General features: G+C 47.1%; 6 protein-coding genes and 1 non-coding gene across 7 annotated transcripts; 1 reads left to right on the top strand and 6 right to left on the bottom strand.

The window, feature by feature from the left end:
• Positions 1 to 1,513: 1,513 nt before the first annotated feature.
• LOC112347851 (flavonoid 3'-monooxygenase-like) lies at positions 1,514 to 3,196 on the bottom strand. The gene is made up of 2 exons (XM_024679398.1): positions 2,229 to 3,196; positions 1,514 to 2,170 (listed from the first exon to the last, which is right to left on the bottom strand). Exons 1-2 carry the CDS (start codon positions 3,168 to 3,170, stop codon positions 1,571 to 1,573), a joined length of 1,542 nt encoding a protein of 513 aa, XP_024535166.1. The 5' UTR covers positions 3,171 to 3,196; the 3' UTR covers positions 1,514 to 1,570.
• A 1,099-nt stretch (positions 3,197 to 4,295) lies between these two features.
• LOC9657680 (exonuclease V, chloroplastic) lies at positions 4,296 to 7,026 on the bottom strand. The gene is made up of 12 exons (XM_024679117.1): positions 6,895 to 7,026; positions 6,734 to 6,838; positions 6,578 to 6,682; positions 6,401 to 6,522; positions 6,198 to 6,341; positions 5,992 to 6,145; positions 5,857 to 5,939; positions 5,563 to 5,803; positions 5,440 to 5,513; positions 5,281 to 5,390; positions 4,508 to 5,223; positions 4,296 to 4,439 (listed from the first exon to the last, which is right to left on the bottom strand). The coding sequence occupies exons 1-8, from the start codon at positions 7,024 to 7,026 to the stop codon at positions 5,605 to 5,607; spliced, it is 1,044 nt and encodes a 347-aa protein (XP_024534885.1). The 3' UTR covers positions 4,296 to 4,439; positions 4,508 to 5,223; positions 5,281 to 5,390; positions 5,440 to 5,513; positions 5,563 to 5,604.
• A 34-nt stretch (positions 7,027 to 7,060) lies between these two features.
• Positions 7,061 to 9,444, bottom strand: LOC9657679. The gene is made up of 9 exons (XM_002974227.2): positions 9,012 to 9,444; positions 8,884 to 8,964; positions 8,354 to 8,806; positions 8,163 to 8,292; positions 7,934 to 8,105; positions 7,757 to 7,885; positions 7,510 to 7,704; positions 7,327 to 7,449; positions 7,061 to 7,257 (listed from the first exon to the last, which is right to left on the bottom strand). The coding sequence occupies exons 1-9, from the start codon at positions 9,226 to 9,228 to the stop codon at positions 7,126 to 7,128; spliced, it is 1,632 nt and encodes a 543-aa protein (XP_002974273.2). The 5' UTR covers positions 9,229 to 9,444; the 3' UTR covers positions 7,061 to 7,125.
• A 108-nt stretch (positions 9,445 to 9,552) lies between these two features.
• TRNAV-AAC lies at positions 9,553 to 9,626 on the top strand. The gene has a single exon. It is a non-coding gene; the product is annotated as a tRNA-Val (tRNA).
• A 126-nt stretch (positions 9,627 to 9,752) lies between these two features.
• LOC9657678 (sodium/calcium exchanger NCL1) lies at positions 9,753 to 12,103 on the bottom strand. The gene is made up of 6 exons (XM_002974226.2): positions 11,890 to 12,103; positions 11,632 to 11,829; positions 11,359 to 11,540; positions 11,140 to 11,300; positions 10,504 to 11,086; positions 9,753 to 10,440 (listed from the first exon to the last, which is right to left on the bottom strand). Exons 1-6 carry the CDS (start codon positions 12,101 to 12,103, stop codon positions 10,192 to 10,194), a joined length of 1,587 nt encoding a protein of 528 aa, XP_002974272.2. The 3' UTR covers positions 9,753 to 10,191.
• Positions 12,104 to 12,680: 577 nt separating this feature from the next.
• Positions 12,681 to 17,631, bottom strand: LOC9657677 (ARF guanine-nucleotide exchange factor GNOM). Its single transcript, XM_024679259.1, has 4 exons — positions 16,864 to 17,631; positions 13,039 to 16,652; positions 12,902 to 12,967; positions 12,681 to 12,845 (listed from the first exon to the last, which is right to left on the bottom strand). Exons 1-2 carry the CDS (start codon positions 17,566 to 17,568, stop codon positions 13,047 to 13,049), a joined length of 4,311 nt encoding a protein of 1,436 aa, XP_024535027.1. The 5' UTR covers positions 17,569 to 17,631; the 3' UTR covers positions 12,681 to 12,845; positions 12,902 to 12,967; positions 13,039 to 13,046.
• A 182-nt stretch (positions 17,632 to 17,813) lies between these two features.
• LOC9657676 (GDSL esterase/lipase 6) lies at positions 17,814 to 20,186 on the bottom strand. The gene is made up of 4 exons (XM_024679116.1): positions 20,011 to 20,186; positions 19,442 to 19,787; positions 19,171 to 19,374; positions 17,814 to 17,963 (listed from the first exon to the last, which is right to left on the bottom strand). Exons 1-4 carry the CDS (start codon positions 20,184 to 20,186, stop codon positions 17,814 to 17,816), a joined length of 876 nt encoding a protein of 291 aa, XP_024534884.1.
• Between the last annotated feature and the right edge of the window lie 1,898 nt (positions 20,187 to 22,084).

Here is a 22,084-nt window from a genome sequence, read left to right as displayed (position 1 = left end):
GGGCCACTGAACGAAGGAACGGTGCCAAACTCCCAAGCGTGACGCCAAGAAGTGATGGAACCGGAACACGGAGCAACTCCCGAGCATATAGCCCAAGGAGCAAAGGGACAGGAGCCCGGAGCGACTTGGAACAGTCTTGGAGCAACCAGCATCCCAATGCCAGGACCAGCACGCAAAACGGAGCCAAACGGAGTCTGGCGCTATTTCGGCATACCGGTGGCCTAACGTGAGGATATGGGTACTCCACCAGCTAGCATGGAATGGAACTTGGGCTTAGACCCAAGTCGGACGCAGAACAAGGACAGACACGCAAGCAGGAGCTAGATTATGCCTCAGGTTGGTCGGCCATACCCGACCTACCCACTATCCCTACTATACATTTAGAATCCCCCATAGCCCCCCCCCCCCCCTTGAGGAACACACGCTTTGGGCTTTCACCCCAAGCCTCCCTTAGTATCAGGAGTTAGTCTCTGGGACAAACTCAAAACTTACTAAATATGGAATGTCCTTAGATTGTGAATTTGGACATGGGACGAACACCATTGTGTTCAGGCCGATCTTTACATTCCGTAGATATGCCAAATAAGCAAATCTAGACACTTTCTATAAATAGCATTTGGGACCGAAATGAGACTAACACAAAGGGCATGATAGCGAGGGTGTTTGGCAGACACGGTAAGCTATCATCTTGCAATATTGAGGGACTAATCTCAATACGCGAGAGTTCTTGCCAAGCCAATGCAAGACAGAGCAAAAGAGAACTAAGAGCTAGGCCGAGAATGCTCAGCTAGAAACACATAGGAGTTCCTACCTTATGTTCATTTGGCTAAGTACAGATGCTAAGCCCAGTAAGCTAACACTTGGACAAGAGGGGCTAATAAAGGGAACCAGCAATACTGACCTCCTGCTATCGTGGCAGTAAGGTAAGAGTGTCCGTAAGGACTAGCCGACAGGTAACTTTCGATACTCGAAGTCACATTCGCGACATGTGAAAACTCTTCTTCGCTGGAAATCTATTGTTAGTAAGAAAATAAAAGAGAAAAGGGCCCGATCTCCAAGGGCAGAGAAGAAGCACGAGTAAAAGAATGCTGTGTATTGATAAGAAAAACAATGGAATGAAGATAGGGATTCACAATTCGGATTCCCCCTTTTGAAAGGCTAGCGGTTCTAACTGCTAGCATATACTATATGCTGTGCATGATTTAATCTATGGCTCCGATGCAACCCTGGGTTCAAAGTCGGAGTCCTCTGAACCTGGGTTTTTGGTTGCTACAAAGAACTAATCTTGTTGTCTTCACAAGCTGGGCTTGTGCCTTTTCATTCCATGCTCTTTTGGTTTTCTTGTGATCATTGACTTTGAGATGAGCAAACAACCAGCAGCAGCAGCAGGCAAAGGGATAATTATTGGGCATGCTGATGCAAGCGAAGAATGCCAACCTTCTTCATTAATTCAGATCCTCCAACCCTACCCTCTACCTTTATGGAGCATCAAAGGTTTGCGAAATATTTCGGGATAACCTAGTTTGCAAATACGAATATTTTAAAGGTATTCATTTTCTCGCAAAGTTGTTCATTTTCTCACAGTGGCACAGACAATCCGGCGCTTGGCGGGCATGGTCGCCAGCCCCGTCGTCTCCTCCATGTCAATCTCCTGCCCATCCGGCATCCTCCACTCGAATCGATGCAGAAGATAGGCCAGCGTGAGCGACACGTGGGGAATCGCCAGCGGCATTCCCACGCAACGGCGCCGCCCGGATCCGAAAGGTATGAGATCGAAGTGGTTCCCCAGGACGCTGTGATCGCTGCCCAGGAATCGCTCTGGGCAGAAGCTCTCGGGATCGCTCCAGTTCGCCGGGTCGTGATGGATCCCCCAGATATTGACGAGCAGCGTGGTGTTGGCCGGGATTGTGTAGCCGGCGAGCTGGGAGGTCGCGGGATTGCTGTGTGGGAGGCCAGTGGTGGCCAGTGGATGCAAGCGCAGGACTTCCTTGACGATGGCTTGGATGTAAGGGAGATCTTTGAGGTCTGTCTCTTCCAGGCAGCGGTTCCTTCCAACGATCCGGTCGAGCTCTTCGTGCGCCTTCTTCTGGACGCCGGGGCAGCGTATCATCTCGGACATCGCCCACTCCACAGTGCCTTTGGAGGTGTTCGTCCCAGCTACGAGAAGATTCTATCAAGAAATCGAGCACGAGTTCTTAGCGAGCAAGAAGAGATTTTTTTCTCCTTACCTGGAGGAGTGCGATGATCGCCATGTCGTCCATCTTGTTCTCGCCACCCAGTGAGAGCATCACGTCCACAAAGTCCCTGGGAGGATTCTCCGCGACGAAGCTCTCCTTGTGCTGCTTGACGATCGCGTTTAGGAAGTTCTCCACTGCCGGTATGATCTGGTTCTTCAGCCTGTGCTCGCTCCTCTTGACCTTGTCGACCCATCGCAGCGCAGGGATGAAGTCTCCGATGTACAGCCGCTCCGACTCCGCGATGATCGTGTCCCACACAGCGCGATAAGCCTCGGCCTCTAGGGTGACAGGGGTGTCCGAGTTATAGAACTTCTGGCCGAAGAGAACCGACGTCATCAAGTTGGTGAAGAGCTCGTGGAGCAGCGCGGTGAGATCAAACGCCTCCCCGGCAGCCGCCGACTTCTCGATGATCGAGGCAAACGCCGCGAGCTCGCGCTTGCGGATCCCAGAGAAGTGGTTCACTCTCCCGGCGGCGAAGATCTCCGTGCCACTCACTCGCCGCAACATCTTCCAGCGCTCGCCGTGAGGAGCAAACACCAGATCATTATAGTCGTGGCTTACGTTCTTGAAGAAGGTGTGGAACTGGGGCCTGCTCGCAAACTCGACATCGTGATCCTTGAGAACCTCCCTGGCCATCGCGGGGCTGCTGATGATTACGTGAGGACGGCTTCCCAGCTCCATATACATGATCGGTCCATACTTCTTGGCGAGACGATGGAGAGAGCGGTGCCTGGAGCGGCCGAGAGAGGGCAGTGATCCAACAAGAGGCCAGGAAAAGGGACCGGGTGGAAGATTGCTATGCGCCTTCTTCCTCGAGTAGAGATTGAACAGCGCAAAGAATGCGATCGCTAAGCACAGACAAGTCGTCCAGTAGTACCAAACGCTGGAGTAGAGAAGAGAATCCATGGAAATCCTTTGAGAGATTTTGGACATTGAGAAGAAGATAAGAGAAAAGAGTGGAAGAGATGAGGATAGAGAGGTAAGTGTGTTGAACTTATACCATAATTGTGAGATTAATTTATATTTGGAAACATTCCTACGAATGGAAAGTTCGCAAGCATCGTGTCAAAATCAATAAATTTCTGCAGGTTCTCAGAAATCGAGAAGGAAAAGTCTGAAATGTTTCCATTGATTTGTCTTTATTCCTTGCATCCTGTAAAGTGAAGATTGTTAATCAAAATTTACTTATATCGTAAGTATTTTTAATAATGGATCTAAATACAATAGATGAAAATATAATTTATGAGCTATCTTATTAAGTATTATAGGCATAATAAAAATGAAATCACTCTCTTCTAATTTAATTAGAAAAATATTTATCCTGAGAATTGAGTTAGTTTTTATATATAATTTTTTTAAAAACAATTCTTAATATTGTGACTTGATTTTTTTATAGTATATGACAATGAGGAGTTCACTAACTTTCTAGACCTTAATCTCATGAAAAATAAATAAACAAAAAAACAGAAAGTAATAAATAACTGAGAGTCAATATTAATATAATATTGTGCATCAAAATTTTAATACATAGATGTAATTCCACTTTATGGTATGCATCACCAAAAAAAGTAACTGAGTAACTTTTTATTTGTCTCTTTTCTATACTCATTCTTTTTATAATCTAATTAAATAAAGTGTTACCAAAGTGGATCTTGTATTTAAATACTAAATTCACTATTATTTGAATTCATATATTAAAATAATTATTTTAAAAGAGTAAAAAATATTTTTAAAAAACTAAAATTTTTAGCATATATATATATATATATATATATATATATATATATATATATATATATAAGTATTTCATTTGCAAAAGGCCATTAAAAACTCTTTCTTTTAAATTTCTATTTTGTTTACATATTAAATTCTTGAGGTGGCTATGAACAAAATCCATGGGAAAGTATTTAAATTATGAAATGGGATTTAAATGGAAAATAGTTTTTCAAAGGGATTGAAGATCAGTGTGTCGAAAAGAATAAAATTATTAAAGACTGAGAGAGTTTAAAAACCATTGTCCTCAAAAAGAATATGACGTTTTAGGCATTTAGAATGGAATGGGAGGAACGTCACCTACACAAGAGGACGCAATTGCTATTCATAAAAAATTCTCTCTCGAAGTATAAGACAATCTGTGTGTGGCTTGAGAACAAAATGCTGCTATACTCAGATGCTTTCCACAGCTTTACTATCCTCAAGTTCCTGTAGAACACAACACCAAGCATCGCATCTTAAGTTCCAAGAATTCTTAACAGCAACATTCCATGTACCGCTGAGTGGTGAACTCGTCCCAAAGGATCCTTCACTTTCAAGAAAATGCATTTCAAAACTGTGGCCGTCATTCCGAGTAACACATAAACATATCAACGAAATTGTATACGCACGCTCTGCATGGGGACAGGAGGATGTTAGGAAATAGAAAAGAGCATGAATTTTACCTTTGAAACTTAGCTATATGCATATGGAGACACGAACATGGATTTAGTCATTTTGAAGTAAGCCATGGCTGTCAAAACACGCTGTGCCCAGAAATCATCAAAGACGTCGGTGCTGAGCAATGCAACTCGAACTGCATCTCCGCATCTCTGTTGCAAATCCTTCACACTGATTTCCAGTTGCAAGACATCGTAGCTTAGAGCCCCCGAACAGTTGTCCAACGAACTTCTACAGCTTTGCAAGAGCTCCTCGAATTTGAGCCTGGTGAGTTCAAAGCTCCACTGTAGATCTTGCATGGTATCAAACTTACACGGCTGGGTGTGGTTCGGCAAGAACAGCTCCAAAACATTTCGACACTTGTGCCCCGGATCCAAGCCAGAAATAGTTTCCCAGCAGTCTTCCAGATGCACGAACAATGGCTGGCCCACAGTGGTGTTTGCACGGAGAGCTAGAACTCTATACAGGCATCCAGCCGTGTTCGTGCAAAACTTCTCCGGATCACGGCTACTGATTCTCGAATTTACAAAGGAGCTGAAAGCGAGAGCACAGCCTGCATAACATAGCACGTGTTAAAACAGTTTTACAAGCCAGAAATCCACACACATACCTCCCAGTGCCTGAGAAAACATACGAGCTGCAAGTGCTAGTGCGAGCACAAGCACAGCGCTCATTGCTGAACGATTGATCTGCTCTAGTCGTTGGTAAGCTCGTCACGGACTGAATGCTTCGTTAAGACCGTAGACGCAAAAATGCATCAAAAGTTTACCTCGCCTTTGACTCCAAAATTGTCTAAACGGTAGATCGTCTACATGAATTCAAACGAGATCGAAGTCCCTCCACCTATATGGTGAAGCACACTTAGAAGGAGCAGTTCCAAACATACACGGACCTTGAGCTTGCCGTGAGAGTCATGCAAGCCACGCAGCATGAATCAGCGTTGATTTTCACTTTTGCATCGGTCAGCAAATGCACAAAATCTGCACTTCCACTCGTCGCTCTGCGACACAAGATGTGACTCCCTACTACCATTCCAAAACTGCAGATGGAACTGGATTCTCTGTTTCAACCAGTCGGGGTCAAACATAAACTCCTCCTCGCCAATTAAAGAGCGATCAACTTGCCACTCGTATCTGGCAGACCAAAAGGTTTTTTCTATAGAGGTGAATTTCCAAACGAGTCATACCTTAGCTTCAATAGCTGGTCAGCAAGAGGAAGGACAGTACAACTTTCTTGAAGAACGCCGAGTAATTCCTTTAAACAATCCACCTTTTCAAAACCAGCTATTTATCAGAAAACGAGTCACATAGCATTCACTTACTTTAGAGCTGAGCTTTATGTCAACAATATGCGACCTTATGCTAAGGGACAGCTCCTGTAGAGGATCGAGCTCAAAGTTTGAGAAAAACTCATCCAAAGGGATAGCTTGCTCGCACAATGTGTCCCACAGACGTTTGTAGCACATTAGCTGCAACCTGTAAAGCCACAAAGAATACTATCAGCGTGCAAAGACACACAGACGAGCACCTTCCATTTCGTTTTTGAGCGTCGGATGGAAGAGACTGACGTAAGCGTGTTTTCGTATCAATTAGGCGAGGTCCGGCACTACCTTCGGGTAGCATCAACTCGTCAATGATACCAGTCCACCAGTTGCCTTCCACAAATGCTACTCTGCAAAAACAAAGATTGTAAGAAGCAAGCTCATGTTCTAGTCTTTTGTTCTAGCTTACATGGGAAGTTCTCTCGTGAGGCCTTCGGCTAGAAGCTGCCTAGTGCCAACCAAATAATTGATGAATCGAACAGCCCAGAAATCTTCTCTCGTTCGTATATCAACATCCACTCTCTTAACAACCTGCTTTGGAAACGAAAGGAAGTAAACGAAGGAAAGCCGAAGAAAAGAATGCTACCTCCGATTCGAGCTCTACGTGCCGGGCGCTCCCGGCTTGCATTGCGGAAGTTTTCGGAGGCTTCCCACGCAAGAAAGAAAACTCCACTTGTTTCTCACACCATTCCTGTCAATCAACTCAGCAACAAATCTTAAAAACTAGCATTGCTTTGCTCACCAATGCCGTCATGTCGGTCACACACAGGCTCTTCTTCAATGGAAATCGCAATGCCGCTGGCAATGGCGCCGAATCCTCAATGTCTCTCACCTCCGATGACACACTCTATGCCCGAAACGCTCAAAACACGAAACAATCGAAAATATTTCGCTCGCACTCACCAGAACCAGGCTCGATTGAGCTCGTGCTGCTGCCGTCAGCATCCTGCTGCGATGGAAAGCGCTAGCTTGCCGCAGCGCGGCCTCGATCGCTTGCATTTCCTCTTCGTCCACGAGCTCGAATGGTACCGACATCATGAGCCCTAAAAATAAAGAGTGATTGAAAACGTCGCGGTTCGAATCCCCTCACGAAATTTTAATTCAGAGCAAATTATTTACATCGCAAACTCTTAATTAATCCCGCCTGCTTCGAGGCGTTCCAGCAGCGTCGTCTTCACAGCTCAAATACTTGTAGCTACCAACGTTTAATCTATTTATTCGAGCACAACAGAGCATTTGCTCTGGCAGCTCTTCCGCTTTGTTTCCCTGGAAGGAAGAAAACAAAGAACAGTCACGACGAAGGAAGAAAACTTGTGAATGACTACTACTACGCACCTGGATTGTAAGGCCAATGTCTAAAACACACAGCTTCAGCCTCTCTCGGAAAGATTCCACTGCCTTCCGCGCAATGAAGTTAAAGCGATGAACGTCCAAATCCACCTCGAGGTAGCCGGGACCCTGGATCATGGAAGTCATCCATGAGAACGATGCGATCTAGCTAAGAAAACTAAAACGGACCTTGTGAAACGAGTGCTGTGGACGAGAAAGAACGGGCTTCTCATTTGAAGTCACAACCAGCCTCTTCTCCGGAGCACTGAGATGTATCTCATCAGGATTCAAAACTCTGGCCACAATCTTTAGCCTCTCCCTGAACGAAACGATTGTCTCTCCAACAAGGCCTCTGACCTTCTCCTGTTCGTCGTCGAGTAATTTCTGGAACAAAACAAGGAATTCTTCACACGCGATTATAAAACAAGAGACTCACAGATAGCATGTCTTTTAGATACGGAGGGCCGTTCCTCTTGAACTCTTCCGACATTCTGTAATAGAAAACCAGGTTCAAACCTTCGCCATTGTTCTCAGCTGGAAACATTGAGGCAGAGTACATAGGCACCTAAAGGAAACGTCATCAAACCCATAGAAAACGAAGATAGATACAAACCTGAATGTTGAAAATAAACAAAGAGGGGAACTTGTCCTCTGGATTTCCGTCTACAATATGCGATAGATCCACAAACCGAGCGACATGATCGATTTTCTTTGGCGACAGGAAAACATCCACACCAGCAGCCTCGAAGATTGAAAACTTGGACGCAGCTTGCTTTTTCTTATCCCTGTGAGGAAAAACTAGTTAGCAAGCAATGCCAACATCAAAACGGGAAACAACACACTTCATGTAGTTACGGGATCTTAGTTTGAAGGTCGACGGACATATTCTAGACCAGCTGCCTTCGACCGAGCCGTCCGACATAGGAACTTGAGTAGCTGCAATGGGCCGGTGAAGAACTTTGGACATATCATCTGCACTTGCCAGATCGCAAGCATAAGTCACACGAAAACGTTGGAGATACAAAACACTTACGCAGCTCGAAACTGTCGTTAACATCCGAGCGTCTCTTGAACGAGAACAGTCGAAACGATCGTCGCCGCTGAGGACTCTTCTTCTCGAACGAGACGCTTGTTAGCAGGCATGGCAAGCAGCCCTCGAATTCCTTTGCCTGCTGCTGGTGCTGGCTTGCGTGCTTTCCCATCTCGAACTCAGTGGAAGCATCACTGACCGGAGCAACACTGACGCTGGAATTCCTGGGAGTGGCATCGATCAACCTCCTTCCGAGAGACACAGAGCTCTTCTTGTCCTCTTCCGGATGGAGTTTACTGCTGAGAAGATGCTCGTCGGCTACGGCGAAACCATTGGCGGTTTTCGGAGACACTACTGTGTCGACTCTCAACATCTCCTCCTTTAAATTGGCGAGTGTTGGACGAGGCGTTGTCGGCACACTAGGGGGATTCAAGGAATTCGCCGCGGACGAAAAATCTAAACAATGTCACGACTCACGAGTTGGAAAAGTGGGACACACAAACGAAGGAAAAAAATCGACCTTTAAGACTTACCCCCACACACGCTCATGAATTCGTCATCCGAATCCGAGGTAAATCTTGCTTCCGCGTCATACCAATTCTCCTCGGTGCTTCCTAAAATGGTCGGTCGATTGAATGGACGACAAAAAGGAAAAACGTACCAAGCGACTTTTGATGTTGATGAGAAGGCTCTTTCTCGTTGAGTATGAATCCCAGAGTCCTTCTCCCGGACTGCCCATGATCTCCATTCAAATTCCCATCAATCGCTTCTTCCTCCAAAGGGAGGCCCTTGAATCGCGTCCGAAATCCCTGCCTCCGATCGCGCTTCCTCCCGCGAGGATGATCCTTTTCCTTTTGCAGCGACACACAGCCTCCCATTGCTAGGATTTCACCGTACCCTGATCCAAACCAGAATTTCAGGAGATCTAGAGCAATCGCAGCACATCTGAGCTGCTGCGCGCTCGCGACGACGATCGCCTACATCCCCTGACCGATCTCCGCAGCGACGATCCAGAAAACCCTAAGCCGTCTACTCCAAGCAGGGATGGCAGTGCGCTTTCCTCATGATTGAATGAAAGGGGAAGGAGAAATTATAAGGTCGCTTTAAAGATTCTCAATGTTCTACAGAGATTCGAACCCGGGAACTTCAGTTTATTAAGAGTTCAGTGTAGTTAATTAGTAACTCCAAATAAACCTTGTAAAGGTTTCATGGTGTAGTTGGTCATCACGTCAGTCGAACACACTGAAGGTCTCCAGTTCGAACCTGGATGAAGCCAGTGTTTCTTCGTCTTTTTTTTTCTATCAAAAAGACACAATCAAACAAAAGTTGCTTGATCTCACTGGTTTTGATACAAGCAAATAATCGGCAATATGCAAGAAACTATGCAGGCAAGAAACTATGAAGATAGTCAAACCAATTACTGATATTGATATATCCTTCTAAAAGTTGTGACAAACAGAAAAATCAGTGCCAATGACTCCCATCAAACAAAAGTTGCTTGCTTGTCCCAACTTTTGGCACAGTCCCTGGAAAAATCAAACCGGGAGCACACGTACCCAGATATCTTGACGGACTTCAGCAGCTGAGAAGTTCTCAATAAAAACATAAAACGTACACTGAAAGCCACTTGTTCTCCAGCAAAAGATCGCGGTCGTCGTGCAACACGTCGTCTCCCGAATCCAACAAGTCAACCCTGTCCCTGTTGCCTGCTTTACTTACAATTCCTATCCTTTCACATGACCCCCGTTGTTGCTCGGCACGAGAAAGAGCGCGATTGATTGATTAGCGTGTTGAAAGCAACAAAAACACCGTACCCGGACTGGAGAATCCATCAGTTGGCCTCAGTGCCATCCAAGCCCGTAGTCCAGACCCGCTACCAAAGCAATGGATAGCGGATACAACGAGAGTACTGCCAATGCCATGTACAGCCGAAACGTAGTCCTCTTTCCCCCGAGCAGTCCCACCAGAAAGGTGACTACTGCTATCACAGTTACCTCCGAGGAGAAGTCCCATACAAGTCTTCTGGCACAGACAATGGCCAGGAAAACTCCGAGGCAGAGCGTGTTGTTGAGTGTAACAGCACCGTATATCTGTGCGTATGATAAAAGTCGTGAGCCTCGGCAAACAAAAAGCTTACGAAGTTTTGCATATACCTGCGAGTAAGTCATGGAGATGTTCCGCTTCTTCTTCCTCGCAGCGAACATAAGAGATGACACCGCTTCGCTCGAGTTGGTCGCCAGTGGAGTTGCTACGAAAGCGACGAAGAAGGATGGAATCTTGCTTGCTTTGGAGAAGTTGTCAATCGCGTCGACCAAAGGGTCCGCGAATACTCCGGCGATGACTGCCCCAGCGAGGATGAATGCCGATGCTTTTAAGATAACCTGCTTTGGATTCTGCTTATCCTGCTCGTCATCGTCTTCGTCGTCATCTGGCTGCTGCTCTAGCAAAGCATCCAGAGATGAGCGAGCGTCCTTGGCCTGTGAGTCCCAGTACTCGGGATTGTCTCTATGGGAATCCTTGGCGCGAAAGCTTCTCATCCACTTGGTGATGGCGGCAACGAACTCTTCCTGCGACACCTTATCATCCCTGGAGGTGTCGAACTCTTTGAGCCAGTTTTGGACCTCTTCCTCCTCGGGAAGATGCGTCTCGTGCGTTATACCCAGGCCCACGATAAGACCCCTCAGCTCCCTCTCCGAGAGATGACCATCATCATTTTCATCAAAGTATCCAAAAATTCTGCAAACACATCGGGGCTTTTCAGTCAAAAACTTTGTGGAAGATTTCCTTACCTGAGAAGAGCATCTTTGTTTGGAGTGACCCCATCCTCGAGAAACAGACCTCCCCAAGCTTGCTGAGTAGAGTAGACGTGAACTCTGTGCAGAGCATGCGACTGGCGGTATCGATGCCTTGCAAAGTAAATCCTCCTCTGTTGAATCCATGGCGACACAACCTGAGAGTCAACCATGTCACTGAGGATCAGGCTTCGGGACAAAAAGATAAAAACAAACCTGGTAGCCGCAGTAGATGAAGAGGGCACAGAACGAGATCACGCAGCTCACCACCGCAAACGGATGTCCATACGACGGCCGGTGTAGCAAATGCGGGAGCTGCGCCAGAACGTAAGGAAAAACAGTGGCGATCATTATCCACGCCGAAACAGTGGTCTGAGAATCAGTTGTGATTCCAGTTCCTAGGAAAAAAACAAGAACAAAAAACAAGAAGAAGAAGAAGAATCGAATCGATCCACTTAGTTCGTTTCAAACCAAGATAAAAATTCATACCAGTCAAGCTGAAACCTCTTGTGAGCGTGCGGTCCTTGGCGACCAAATCGGCATGAACGGGGTATAAGTCACAGCGGCCAACAAAGAGACAGCTACCCCACAAGAGCGTCAGCAGCATTATCGTCGATCCGGCAAGCAATCCCATTCCAACTGAAACTTGCGACTGCGCGGTCTCTTGATTCCCTCCCAGTCCCGACACTGAAAAGACGCAAATCGAATGAGCTCCCGATCTAATCCAGAGAATCCGCGAGAACTCACCGAGAATGAGGAGCGCATCCGGTAGGGATCCAAGAATCGGGAGCAGCAGGCCGCCGATGATCCCCGGGTTGAGCACCGTGAGCAGCAGCTCGCTCCCATCGGACAAGAGCTGCGCCGCCTTGAGCATGACGAATCCATACGTCGCCAAGAGGTAGAGATTGCCGACCACTCGCGTGGAACACGGCAGCATTCCATAGCTCTCAGAGCACTCCATTCTTAACCCTAGCTAGACGTGTGTATTTCCAACATATTAGTTTTAAAATATAGTTGGCTACACCAGAATCGAACTCGAGACTTTTTCTAAGTAATTACCTGAGGCAAAAAGCTTTGATCAAATTAAAAGAGCTTGTAGCAAGCTCCCAACATAGAACTCGATGATAAATTTAATCCTTTTAATCCTTTTGAGGTGGAGAGAAGGGTGGCGGACGGAAGAAAGGTGGGAGTGGCCTTGGATTGAAAGGTGGCAAGTGGAATGGTGGTCTTGGATTGAAAGGTGGCAAAGGTCTTGGATTGAAAGGCGGCAGCTGGAATGGAGGTCTTGGAACGAAAGGAGGCAGATGGAATGGAGCACCTGGAATAAAAGGTGGTGGAGCATTAAAAACCATAAGTTGTGATAATTAAATTATTACCTGCTGTATCTTCATTCGGCAATACCCGGCTGCAGCTCACTTGCAACGCACTGAAGAGTAGAAGTACTTGAAGCACAAGCATAAACATGGCAAACATTTTAAAAGCCATCTCACCTAAGATTTTCAACTAATTGAGTCTTTTTAAGCTATGGAGCAAATCCAAAATTACAATTTTTAGCCTTGTTGTATTCTTAGATTTTATTTTTAATGGCAATATTGCGATTAGCCAATATTTTGTTTGCCTTGTTTGATACTATACAAAGAGTCAAACACGAAAAAGTTTAAAGCCGAGGCTGGATTTTCTATATGAGGTTTGGATGTGCGTAGCTGGAAGATTTATGGATCAGTCCAGGACTCTAAAACAAAGAGCAAATACCACTAACCAGTTTGCCGCGCAAGCGAATTCCGTACAACACTTCGCATCGTTTCTCTACAAACTCCCCGCTTCACTGCAAACTCACCAACAAAGCCAAAAGAAGATCTATCTCCCTCAAGGTAGAAAAAAAAACATCGAGTGTACCTCTTTGTTTACTCGACTTGCTCCGCTGGTTGCTGCTCTGCTGGATCATCCACTGCCTGCGAGACCACTGGTGTCACTGCTGCTGGTGATGGTGTCGAAGAAGCTTTCTCATCCGGGAAGATATCTGGCTGGAGCGCCGGAGATATCGTCTGGACGTGATGCCAAGTGAGCTCCCACAAGCTGTCTCCTCCCAAAGTACTGCCTTGGACCAGCACCCCGCGAGCGTGCATTATCAGCAGCATGTTCCTCAGCAGCTCCGGGACGAGCTCCTGGAGCTTGTCGCTGCCTTTGCCTCGCAGCCGGGCCTTCATGTACATCTCCATCCGGCTCAGCACCGCCAGCCACAAGGCCCGGAAGTTTGGTAGCAGCGCGAGCTGATCCAGAAACTGGAGAAAGATCTTGGACAAAAACTTCATGGCGTGGTGGAGCGTGCCTTCCATCCCCCTGTACTCCTTCGGAGAGTTCCTAAGAGCGATGTCCAGGAGGTCGTCCAGCATCACGAAGATCACCTGGTCGAAGCACTGGATCCAAACCATGGCTGGCAAGTGCAAGCTCTCCGCCGCTGTCAGGCATCTCTGCAGCGAAAGGATGGCACAGTTCCTCACTTCCTCCCGCTGCTCCCCGCAAACTCTTCGCAGCCCCTGAGCCAGCCGGATCCACATCTCCGCCAGTTCCTGCGAGGCTCTCACGCTGTCTTCCTTGTTCTCGTCCGATTCCCCAGTCGCCACTTGAGACCACTTGATGAGCGAGTTCACTGATTCAGACAGCAGGTCCAAAGCCTTCAGGGATCTCTCGACGCCGCCGACGCGAGTCTCGGCGAAAGCTCGAGCAGCATCCAGGCAAAGAACGTAGTTTGCCGGAGTTAAGTGCGCACCGTCGTGCATGATGAAGTACAGTGCCTCGAAACCGGACTCCGAAGCATCTGGGTGGCGAGCTGTGATCGACAGGAGCGACGATATCGTCCGCCACCCCATGGGAGACTTGATGTGTCCAGCGTTTGCTCTCACGAGCTGCATGACCTCTTGCGTGATGCGCTCGCAGAAAGCGTCGGCTACTCTCGCGTCCAGCTTCAGTATCAGCTGCAGTGACCGCAGGAGTTCTTCCGCCAGGTTCTCCTTGTAAGGCAGCAGCCTTTGGCAGATCCTCAGCAGGCCAAACACCGCCTTTTCCACGAGAAGGCATGGAACGACTGTCGTCTGGACGATCCCAGCCATGTGTTCGTAAACACCTTGCCAGAGGAGGAGTATACGGTCCCGGTTGTTCAAGGTGATCGCGATGAGAAGCTCGAGGCAGAATACGGCGGTGTCCTCGTCCTCGGGAGAGCTAGTACCTTTCTGTGGCCTTCCTGCTGCCCAGATGAGCGCCTTCGCGAGGTGCAAGAGCGACTCGGCTTGCAGGAACTTGCTCTCGGAGAAGATGTTGTCAATGTGGCATGCCTCGATCGTCTGGAGAATTCTCTGGTGAGCTGCAACCTGCTGCTCCGACGGTTGAGACCTCGGTTCGTCGGCCTCCAGAGACAGGAGCTGGCTGAATCTACTCATCAGTCCGGAAGAACGTCGTCGAACTCCAGCCGAGACTAGAGGCGGCACTGAAAGTCCGCCGGCTATCATCTTCCCCTGAGACTCACTCGCTGCGTCTGTATCATCCGCTGCATCGCTCGTGACACGAGAAGGAAGCAACCCGAGCTTGTGAAGTCGGAGTATGCAGTCGAGTATGTTTCGCCAGCCATTACGGATGAAGTCGCCGTACTTGTTGGCAATAGTAAACACTGTCACTGCAGCCATCCTTGCCTTGCTATCCTCCCCGAAAGCCAGGACTGGTTCTTCCATCGAGGCAGTCGGGTTCAAGAGCGTGGTAAACTTGCACAGCGAAACCACGAGATCGTCGAGGATGTCCTCAAGGTGGTGGCTGGCGGATATCTTTGCGACCGCGAGGAATCCATCCAGGCATCCTCGCAAAACTTCCTCGTCCTCCGCGTGATCGAAGACGACTGAGATTGCGGCTATCGTCGGACCCGACATGATCGCAAACATGTCGTGATCTAGGAAAGGCCGGGAGTCGCAGACGATGTAAGGACTTGTCTTCCTAGACCTTCGTATCAAGTCGAGCCATCTGCTGTGTGTCATTTCGGGAATGCCCGCCCCGAGATCATATGAAATTCGGATCTCGTTCTTCGCCACTGACTGATAGAGTTCGCTCAGCATCTCCCGAGGAAAATCCACTCCACCGTTTGCAGCACGGAGGTTTCTGATAAAGTCGTCTTCGCTCATCTTCTTCTTTACTTGAGGCTTGTGCTGGTCTGTGTTGAGCATTATCACCGAGTATGCGAGTACGAAAGCAGCGTCCTTGTTCGCAAAAACATTGACGCACTGCTCGCAGTACCTCTGAGAGAATGCATCCATGACCCTCTCGATTTTCTGCGCTTCCCCAGGTAGCCGGAAGCTCTCCAAGAAAGTCCGAAGTGCCGCATCTAGACTGGTGCTGCTAAAGTCGAACGTCCGAGTGAATTCCGCTAGAACTTGAAGACAAAAGTCGTCTCTGTCACCCAAGAAATCCCCCAGCAGGTTTTTGTCGAGCCCAGTCGTGTACCTGAAAAAGCTTGCTACGCTCTGGGGGTCCAGTTTCTCGGGAAGCAAGTGGATTCCTTGCAGAAACTCCAGCCCCTTCTTCGGATCCCTGTTGAAGTGATCAGCTCCTATCATCAGCCTTCTCTTGATATACTTCTGCTTCCGAACGAATTCCACCCAGGAGCTTGGTTCTTTGTAATCGTCACAACGCATGTTCCAGAATGGAACGTACGCCTGTATCTCGAGGAACGTCGGGGGCTCCAGTGGAGAACCTGGAACCGAGTCTACCCTGTCCGCCATGCTGTGTATGATGGCCAAAAGTCCCTCCAAGGCCAAAACGTGCATTGCCGACAGCGGACAGTTGACGGGAAAAGCACTCTTGGAGAGCAAGTTTGCGAGCTCTTCGAAAGTATTGCTGCACGTAATGTCGCAGTCGAAGTTCGCATACATCTCGGGCATGAAGTTTGGCTGGCGGCAGAAATCAACCAGTGTCTCCATAGCCACCTCCTGCTGCTGGTACGATGCCCCAAACTTTCCCTGTGCCAGCCGCATGATGATAAAGCTGAAAAACGCCTCGAGCTGGAGCTTGATGTAGCTGCGAAGGTGGTGGTAGAGGTTGAGCACAATGCTGCAGACCATCGAGAGGATGATGGGATTGCTGGACAGTCCCATTTGCATGAGGTTCCGGAAGAGCTCGTCTCGAACCAAACTTATTAGCCTCTGGTGCTGTCCAAACGACGGACCACCAAACTCGATGGCCGAGTTGATAAGCGCGAGAGCAAACTGTGGAACATCCTCGTCGGTGCCACCAAGACTTTCGCCGAGACCATACGGGCCGACCATGTTCAAGAGAGAACACAGGAAGTGAAATATCTCCACCATACAAGGAACTCCGTATGGCTCTATTGTCCTCTGCTCCTCTTCTCCGTTTCTCAGCTTCCCTTCCTCGCTAACTTTCACCAGCAGGCCTGTAGCTAGCTCGGCATTCCCGTTTCCAAGGTAGTCTACACCGACAATGCTTAAGTCGGGCGCGTCAATATCAGCTTCCTGTCCAAAAGGAAGAAACAGAATGTTTAGTCACGCAAGGAACGTAAAAAAGAGAGACCTCGCCTGAAAGGCAATTGGAAATGAGCAAAGAAGAAAAGGACCCTCTTAGAAATCCAGCAAAAAGAGAAAGAAGAATTCACAGCGGACAAGAGGAAGAAAACAAACGAAAGAAACCAAGCAAAGAAAAAAAAAAGGAGAACGAGGAACTTACAACACCGACATTGTTCTCGACGTTGCTCCACGGAACAAGCAAACCATTGTTCCCGGCGAGAGGATCCATGCTGGAGAGATGCCCAAAGATGGCTCTCACGAGCTCGTGCATGGTGTGCCTGGCCACGCGCTGGAGGAGCTCACTCTTGTTCCCGGCCTGATGAACCACCCGAAAGGTCGTGTTGACAACGTTGCAAACATCCCTGTGCCCGAGCACTGCCCCCATATCACCGCCAATGCAAGCCAGAAGAACTTGCAAGATCTTCATGAGCACAGCCTCCTCGGACGCCGGATCCGTGACCTCAAACCGGCAGCTCGTCACGGACTCGACGATCGCATGCATCGCCTCGTCGACATGGCTGGTCCGGAGATCAAACACATCCGAGGTGAGGATCTTGTAGACCGCGCTGAGAGCCGTGCCAGTGATTGGGGCGCCTGTCTCGTCCGATCTCACCACATCCAGGAAAGGCGCGAGGTAGAGGCAGGGATTGATGGAATTCCAGGGCTTTTTCGTCCAGCTGAAGATAGACCGCCTCAGGAGCTTGAGGGAATAGATCAGGGAGTGATCCAGCTGCTCTTCATACCTCCCGGCCCAGCGGCTGTTGCGCCGCATTGTGGCCAGCACTGCGCCTACCTCGGCGGAGATCATACACGCCAATGCGCCGCTCTCCCGCCGCCGCCGGGCAGCGCTGCGAGAATTCGCCATCGCGGCGCCCCTGCTCTTGCCCCTGTGGCAGCTCCCACAGCTCCCTCCACCCTAGGAGGGACTTGGTCCAGGTTCGATTCCGCGTAAGAAAAAGATCTAATTATCTGTTAATAAGGGTAAATGATATGCTGGACACTTTGACCTATATTCCATGACCTTAGTCTTCTGTGCGTCAGGGGCTTGATATGAGAATGGAAGCACTCCAATACGTGACATATGCCATCTTCTTGCTCCTCTAGTTACTCCTATCCCAGCACAAATGAATAGGGTGGAATATGCCTTTGTCGTGAAGGGGTCTGCTCCTCTGATGGAGCAGCCTGTGTTTTGCCGCTTGGATGATCATCTGCCCTATCATCACCTGCTGCTGAGAGGTTCTTCAGCATCCTAATTGCCCCCTGTCCGTGCTCCATAGCTTATCCATGTTGCTTGTCCAGCTCCAAGACACAAAAACCATTGCTCTCAATCTTGAGGAGGGACTCCTGCGACGCTCCACTCACTGCAGATTGCAAGAAAACAAATGGAGCCATGCGTGTTTACCCTCAAACTCTCTCATTGACGCAGGCTCCAATTTGCAGCCGTAAGAGAGACTGTAAAAACGTCGAGGCTCCACCTTTCCTCCATAGACTTTTACATTCACAATTAACAACAGCATTTGTTTTACCTACCATTAAACTTTTACGATCAAAACTATTTACCATCACGAACTAGTGTTGAGAGTGGGATTCGAACCCCCTTCGGAGTAAAACCTTAATCCAGTGCCTCAGCTTTGTTCTTTTTCTTAATCTAAAAGATTGATTTAAAAATCCTTTCAACATGAGGTTGTTAATGTTAAGGCCTAATCTAGAAAACATTAACATTGATACATGTGGTAAACTTCATCTAGAAGAAATGTTTTATAAGAAAAAAATTACAAACTTTTAAGGTGTTGAGGGTGGGTTTGGAATGTTAAACCCCTGAAAAAAGAAGTTGAGGTTGCTAGGTCTTGCAATATTGTAAGATCCATGCCAAAAATTCTTCATCACAAACCAATAACCAGCTTCAGTGAAATGGTTGCTATCAAAGTATAAGTAATCCTTAGGATTGTTGCATATGAACTTAGTGTATTTATTTTTGTGATCTGGCTTCCAATCATGTTTATCAGCGTCCCCACAAAATTCTGCTGCATTAAATGGCCCCCCACCACAACATGCCTTTTCTGCTTCTTTGAAACCTAGATGAACACACACAAATATTAATGAATAGAATGGAGAGATAATTAGTGTTTCTTACCGTATTTTTCAGGATTCCTTAGCACGTTCATTATAATTGGAGATGGATTTAATGTTGCAATGTTCAAGTCACGATAGTCATTGTGTAACTTCACAGCAAGATTCAAGAGTTTAGTGTTATATGAATCCACAAGATTGTTAATAATTCCTATGCAGCCCTCTGGAGTTAAATTGGTATTCCTGCTTTGTGCTGATACTGCTCTCAAGTTAGGAGTACACCCAATTGGTGGTGCTAGCAGAATTATGATATGCTTAATGCCATAATTGTAAATTTCCTATAAATCAAAAGAGAAATCCAAAGGTTTTGAAGTTAGTGAATGTAATACTTGAGTACCTGAATAGCACTTGAAAATTCTTGTATCATCTCCTGGAACAAGAATGAGCTGGGAACAGCATTAGCAATATCATTAGCTCCCATGCTAAACAATGCCACTGAATTGCGCAAGATCTGGTTCGTAAACTCCACACCCTTCTCTTTTTTGTACTCATTTGTGACGTTGCGAAACTGCCGCAGCTGCTGCTTCATTGAAATAACTCCCTGATAAAACCCAAAAAGAATGAATCAAAATCAACTATTTCTGAGGGGAATACGGGAGTATACGTACTTGATGGGCATTCGTTTCATCTAACAAACCTGCACCGGCAGATGCAAAGTTCACACCACTGGAAAAGTTGGCGCCAGGCTCGAGAAAAGGTGGCAACAATGGAAGGCCTAGTGCTTGAGCCAGGAAATCAGCAATCGTTCTACCATCCGTCCAACGCCCTGTGGGCTTGCTGAAGTACGTCTTTCCATATGGCAGAATTGCGCTAACAATCCGGGAGCCCGGGATGTACGTGTTCTGTCCTCCATCTAACGCTGAGTCCCCAAAAACAAACAGGCCTTGTACTGGAGGATTCGTGCTAGCAGCTTGGGATATCGAGATGCATGCAACCAAAACAACGACAAGAACCCTGAATGCTTCCATCTCTCAACTAGAACTTCTATCTTACTTGTACGATTGTGGTATTCTCCGGTTTTATAATATGGAATAGATTTCCTTGTATGGAATAGCCATGTATGGCATGGCCATGTTCGGTAAAAATGGTTTCTGATAACCCAATCAACGCTTATTATAACCACCTTAACCAGCACAATCCAAATTAACATCATATAAATTTAGGTCTTACTCCTCACCTCAGTGTCATATCGCTCAAGAAAAAGCGAAAAAAAGGAGATTTTTCTACACATGATCCACATCCATTCTCTCGACATGACTTATCTTGAGCTCCCGCGACCAGTCTCTGGAGAACCAAGTCGGCATCGGCGTCGTGCTTCACAGCGACATGGCACGACAGCAAAACTTTGCCCATGGTCACGGACCATATGTGGAGCTCGTGAACTCCCAGGACGTCGGGATGGGCGAGCTCGAGGCCGCTTGTTTCTTCCTCTTCCTTGATTTTCTTTGTTCTTCTCAAGGAAGGGAAGATCCAGCCAACCAAAGAAGAAGAGAAGCATTTTTTTCTCATTCAGTTGCTCCACTGGTTCAAGACATAGTTCGTTTGCTGGCTCTTCTTTCCCAAATTTCTTTTTTTCTGAAAGAGCTCTGGATTTGCAGGTGGGTGAATTCGGTTCATGCTGATATTAATCTAAACTTGGGCTGTCATTGTTTGATTCCAGCTTTAAGTATGTTTCCCTTACTAATCTTACAAAATTTACCAATTCGACTCTGCCAATGCCTCAATCTTGTCCAACTTGCCTAAGATAAAGATGGATTGATAAAAAGGCTTGAGATGTTGAAACATTGGGCCTTTAATTATTATTAGTATTATAACTTTATTTAGGTTAGATGTGGAATTTTCTAATCCAGGATGGTTGTAACTTAAATTTTCACTAATTTATAATCGTTAAAATCTGTTTAAGTGAGTGAGTTACAAAATTCTTTATATTTTATGCAATTTAGACAGCTGTTATAAGTGGGAGTGTTTAAGAATATTCTAAGAATATTACTATTTGGAGGGGTTCCCTCAATCTATCATAATGAGGGAGTGCTGAACTTTCTTGGCCGCTGGATTCAGCCAATGGCAGCCGTCCGATGGAAGTAACTGTAAAAGGGTTATTATTTTAACCACATCTTAACGAATAATCATGCTGATGTTTGCTCTTGGCCAATGGGAGGCAGCCAAGGTGCTTGGGGTGAGGGAAGAAGGTGCTGTGACACATGTCATATGTAAATGTGTTGACCGTTGAGTGAAGAAAGCACTATGAAGAATGCATCGCCATTGTTATTCTTGCTAGGTGATTGCTTGCGGTTACCCAGGGATGCAATAGTGTGGAGAGCAGGCTAGTCCCAAGGCTACCGATGGCGCGGCCGCACATTTTCTCCATTGCCAATTTTTGGGGACTGATTGATGGGATCACATTTAACACCAAGGTGTTCCAAAAGGTGATCGATCACATTGGCAACTTTGGCGAGCTGGAAGGCACGACGATCGGCTCACCAAATGCTTCAATCTCACAAGCCACATGACTCTCTTCTTGGAACAGGACGCCACAATCCTCGCCTAAGAGAAGAGTTCTAGCATGAAAAGTAAAAAGTGATTTTTTTTCTGGATTTCTCGCATACACTAGCCCAAAATCCTCTTACCTCCTAGCTAGGGTTCTTCATTTTTAACGTTAGCCATGGAGGAAAATTGGTGCCCACCGTCGAGGGACGAATTCCGGGATCTTCACTAGGATCCTTAAGATTGGCCCATACTCGATCCCTTGCTATCGTATGGGTGAGGAAGGCTAATCGATTTTATCTGTGGATGCCCAGAAGTAGCACCAGAAAAGGGTGTAATTTCTGAGTTGTGATGAGAGGCAAGACAACCCATATGTATGGATTTCAGTATATCATTGGACCAGCCAGCACTGGAAAGTCCAGCATGCTGTTGTGAGATACCTTTCTCAGGAAGGCCGCGACATGATTTTCCTTAATGCTCAAAGGCCCTACGAGAATCTGAGTAAGAGTTACGATTGTAATAGACAGTGGCAATGTAATTTCAACGAAGAGTGGTGCTATTGCTTTGCTAGCTGGCCTTGTGAATGTCTGCAATGTAGTCTTTTGTGCTTCACTCTCCAGTGAATGGAACAAAGTGATCTGCAATCCCAAAACCCATTTCGTTGAGCTGATAGATTATGGATGTCTTTTGATGGCATCATCAGATCAAAATTCAAAATTGGCAGAGATTTTAATTTTTTTTAATGGGTTACCTAAGAGAGTGAATAT

This window comes from Selaginella moellendorffii, unplaced genomic scaffold (genome assembly GCF_000143415.4).
Source record: "Selaginella moellendorffii unplaced genomic scaffold, v1.0 SELMOscaffold_24, whole genome shotgun sequence".
Taxonomy (NCBI): domain Eukaryota; kingdom Viridiplantae; phylum Streptophyta; class Lycopodiopsida; order Selaginellales; family Selaginellaceae; genus Selaginella; species Selaginella moellendorffii.
This window is presented reverse-complemented; position numbering and strand designations above follow the sequence as displayed.

Excerpts from the sequence above, each read along its gene's own strand:
- LOC112347851 (XM_024679398.1), bottom strand. The coding sequence starts at position 3,170 with ATGTCCAAAATCTCTCAAAGGATTTCCATGGATTCTCTTCTCTACTCC. Across the intron at positions 2,171-2,228 it reads CGATCATCGCACTCCTCCAG|AATCTTCTCGTAGCTGGGAC; the intron begins GTAAGGAGAAAA and ends ATTTCTTGATAG.
- LOC9657680 (XM_024679117.1), bottom strand. The coding sequence starts at position 7,026 with ATGTCGGTACCATTCGAGCTCGTGGACGAAGAGGAAATGCAAGCGATC. Across the intron at positions 6,523-6,577 it reads ACGTAGAGCTCGAATCGGAG|GTTGTTAAGAGAGTGGATGT; the intron begins GTAGCATTCTTT and ends TTTCCAAAGCAG. Across the intron at positions 5,940-5,991 it reads ACATAAAGCTCAGCTCTAAA|GTGGATTGTTTAAAGGAATT; the intron begins GTAAGTGAATGC and ends GGTTTTGAAAAG.
- LOC9657679 (XM_002974227.2), bottom strand. The coding sequence starts at position 9,228 with ATGGGAGGCTGTGTGTCGCTGCAAAAGGAAAAGGATCATCCTCGCGGG. Across the intron at positions 7,450-7,509 it reads CACAGCACTCGTTTCACAAG|GGTCCCGGCTACCTCGAGGT; the intron begins GTCCGTTTTAGT and ends TCCATGATCCAG. Across the intron at positions 7,258-7,326 it reads ACATTGGCCTTACAATCCAG|GGAAACAAAGCGGAAGAGCT; the intron begins GTGCGTAGTAGT and ends TCTTCCTTCCAG.
- LOC9657678 (XM_002974226.2), bottom strand. The coding sequence starts at position 12,103 with ATGGAGTGCTCTGAGAGCTATGGAATGCTGCCGTGTTCCACGCGAGTG. Across the intron at positions 11,830-11,889 it reads GGATGCGCTCCTCATTCTCG|TGTCGGGACTGGGAGGGAAT; the intron begins GTGAGTTCTCGC and ends GCGTCTTTTCAG. Across the intron at positions 11,541-11,631 it reads AAGAGGTTTCAGCTTGACTG|GAACTGGAATCACAACTGAT; the intron begins GTATGAATTTTT and ends TTTTTTTCCTAG.
- LOC9657677 (XM_024679259.1), bottom strand. The coding sequence starts at position 17,568 with ATGGCGAATTCTCGCAGCGCTGCCCGGCGGCGGCGGGAGAGCGGCGCA. Across the intron at positions 16,653-16,863 it reads TCGAGAACAATGTCGGTGTT|GAAGCTGATATTGACGCGCC; the intron begins GTAAGTTCCTCG and ends CCTTTTGGACAG.
- LOC9657676 (XM_024679116.1), bottom strand. The coding sequence starts at position 20,186 with ATGGGCAAAGTTTTGCTGTCGTGCCATGTCGCTGTGAAGCACGACGCC. Across the intron at positions 19,788-20,010 it reads TTGAGCGATATGACACTGAG|GGTTCTTGTCGTTGTTTTGG; the intron begins GTGAGGAGTAAG and ends GGAAGCATTCAG. Across the intron at positions 19,375-19,441 it reads ATGAAACGAATGCCCATCAA|GGAGTTATTTCAATGAAGCA; the intron begins GTACGTATACTC and ends GGGTTTTATCAG.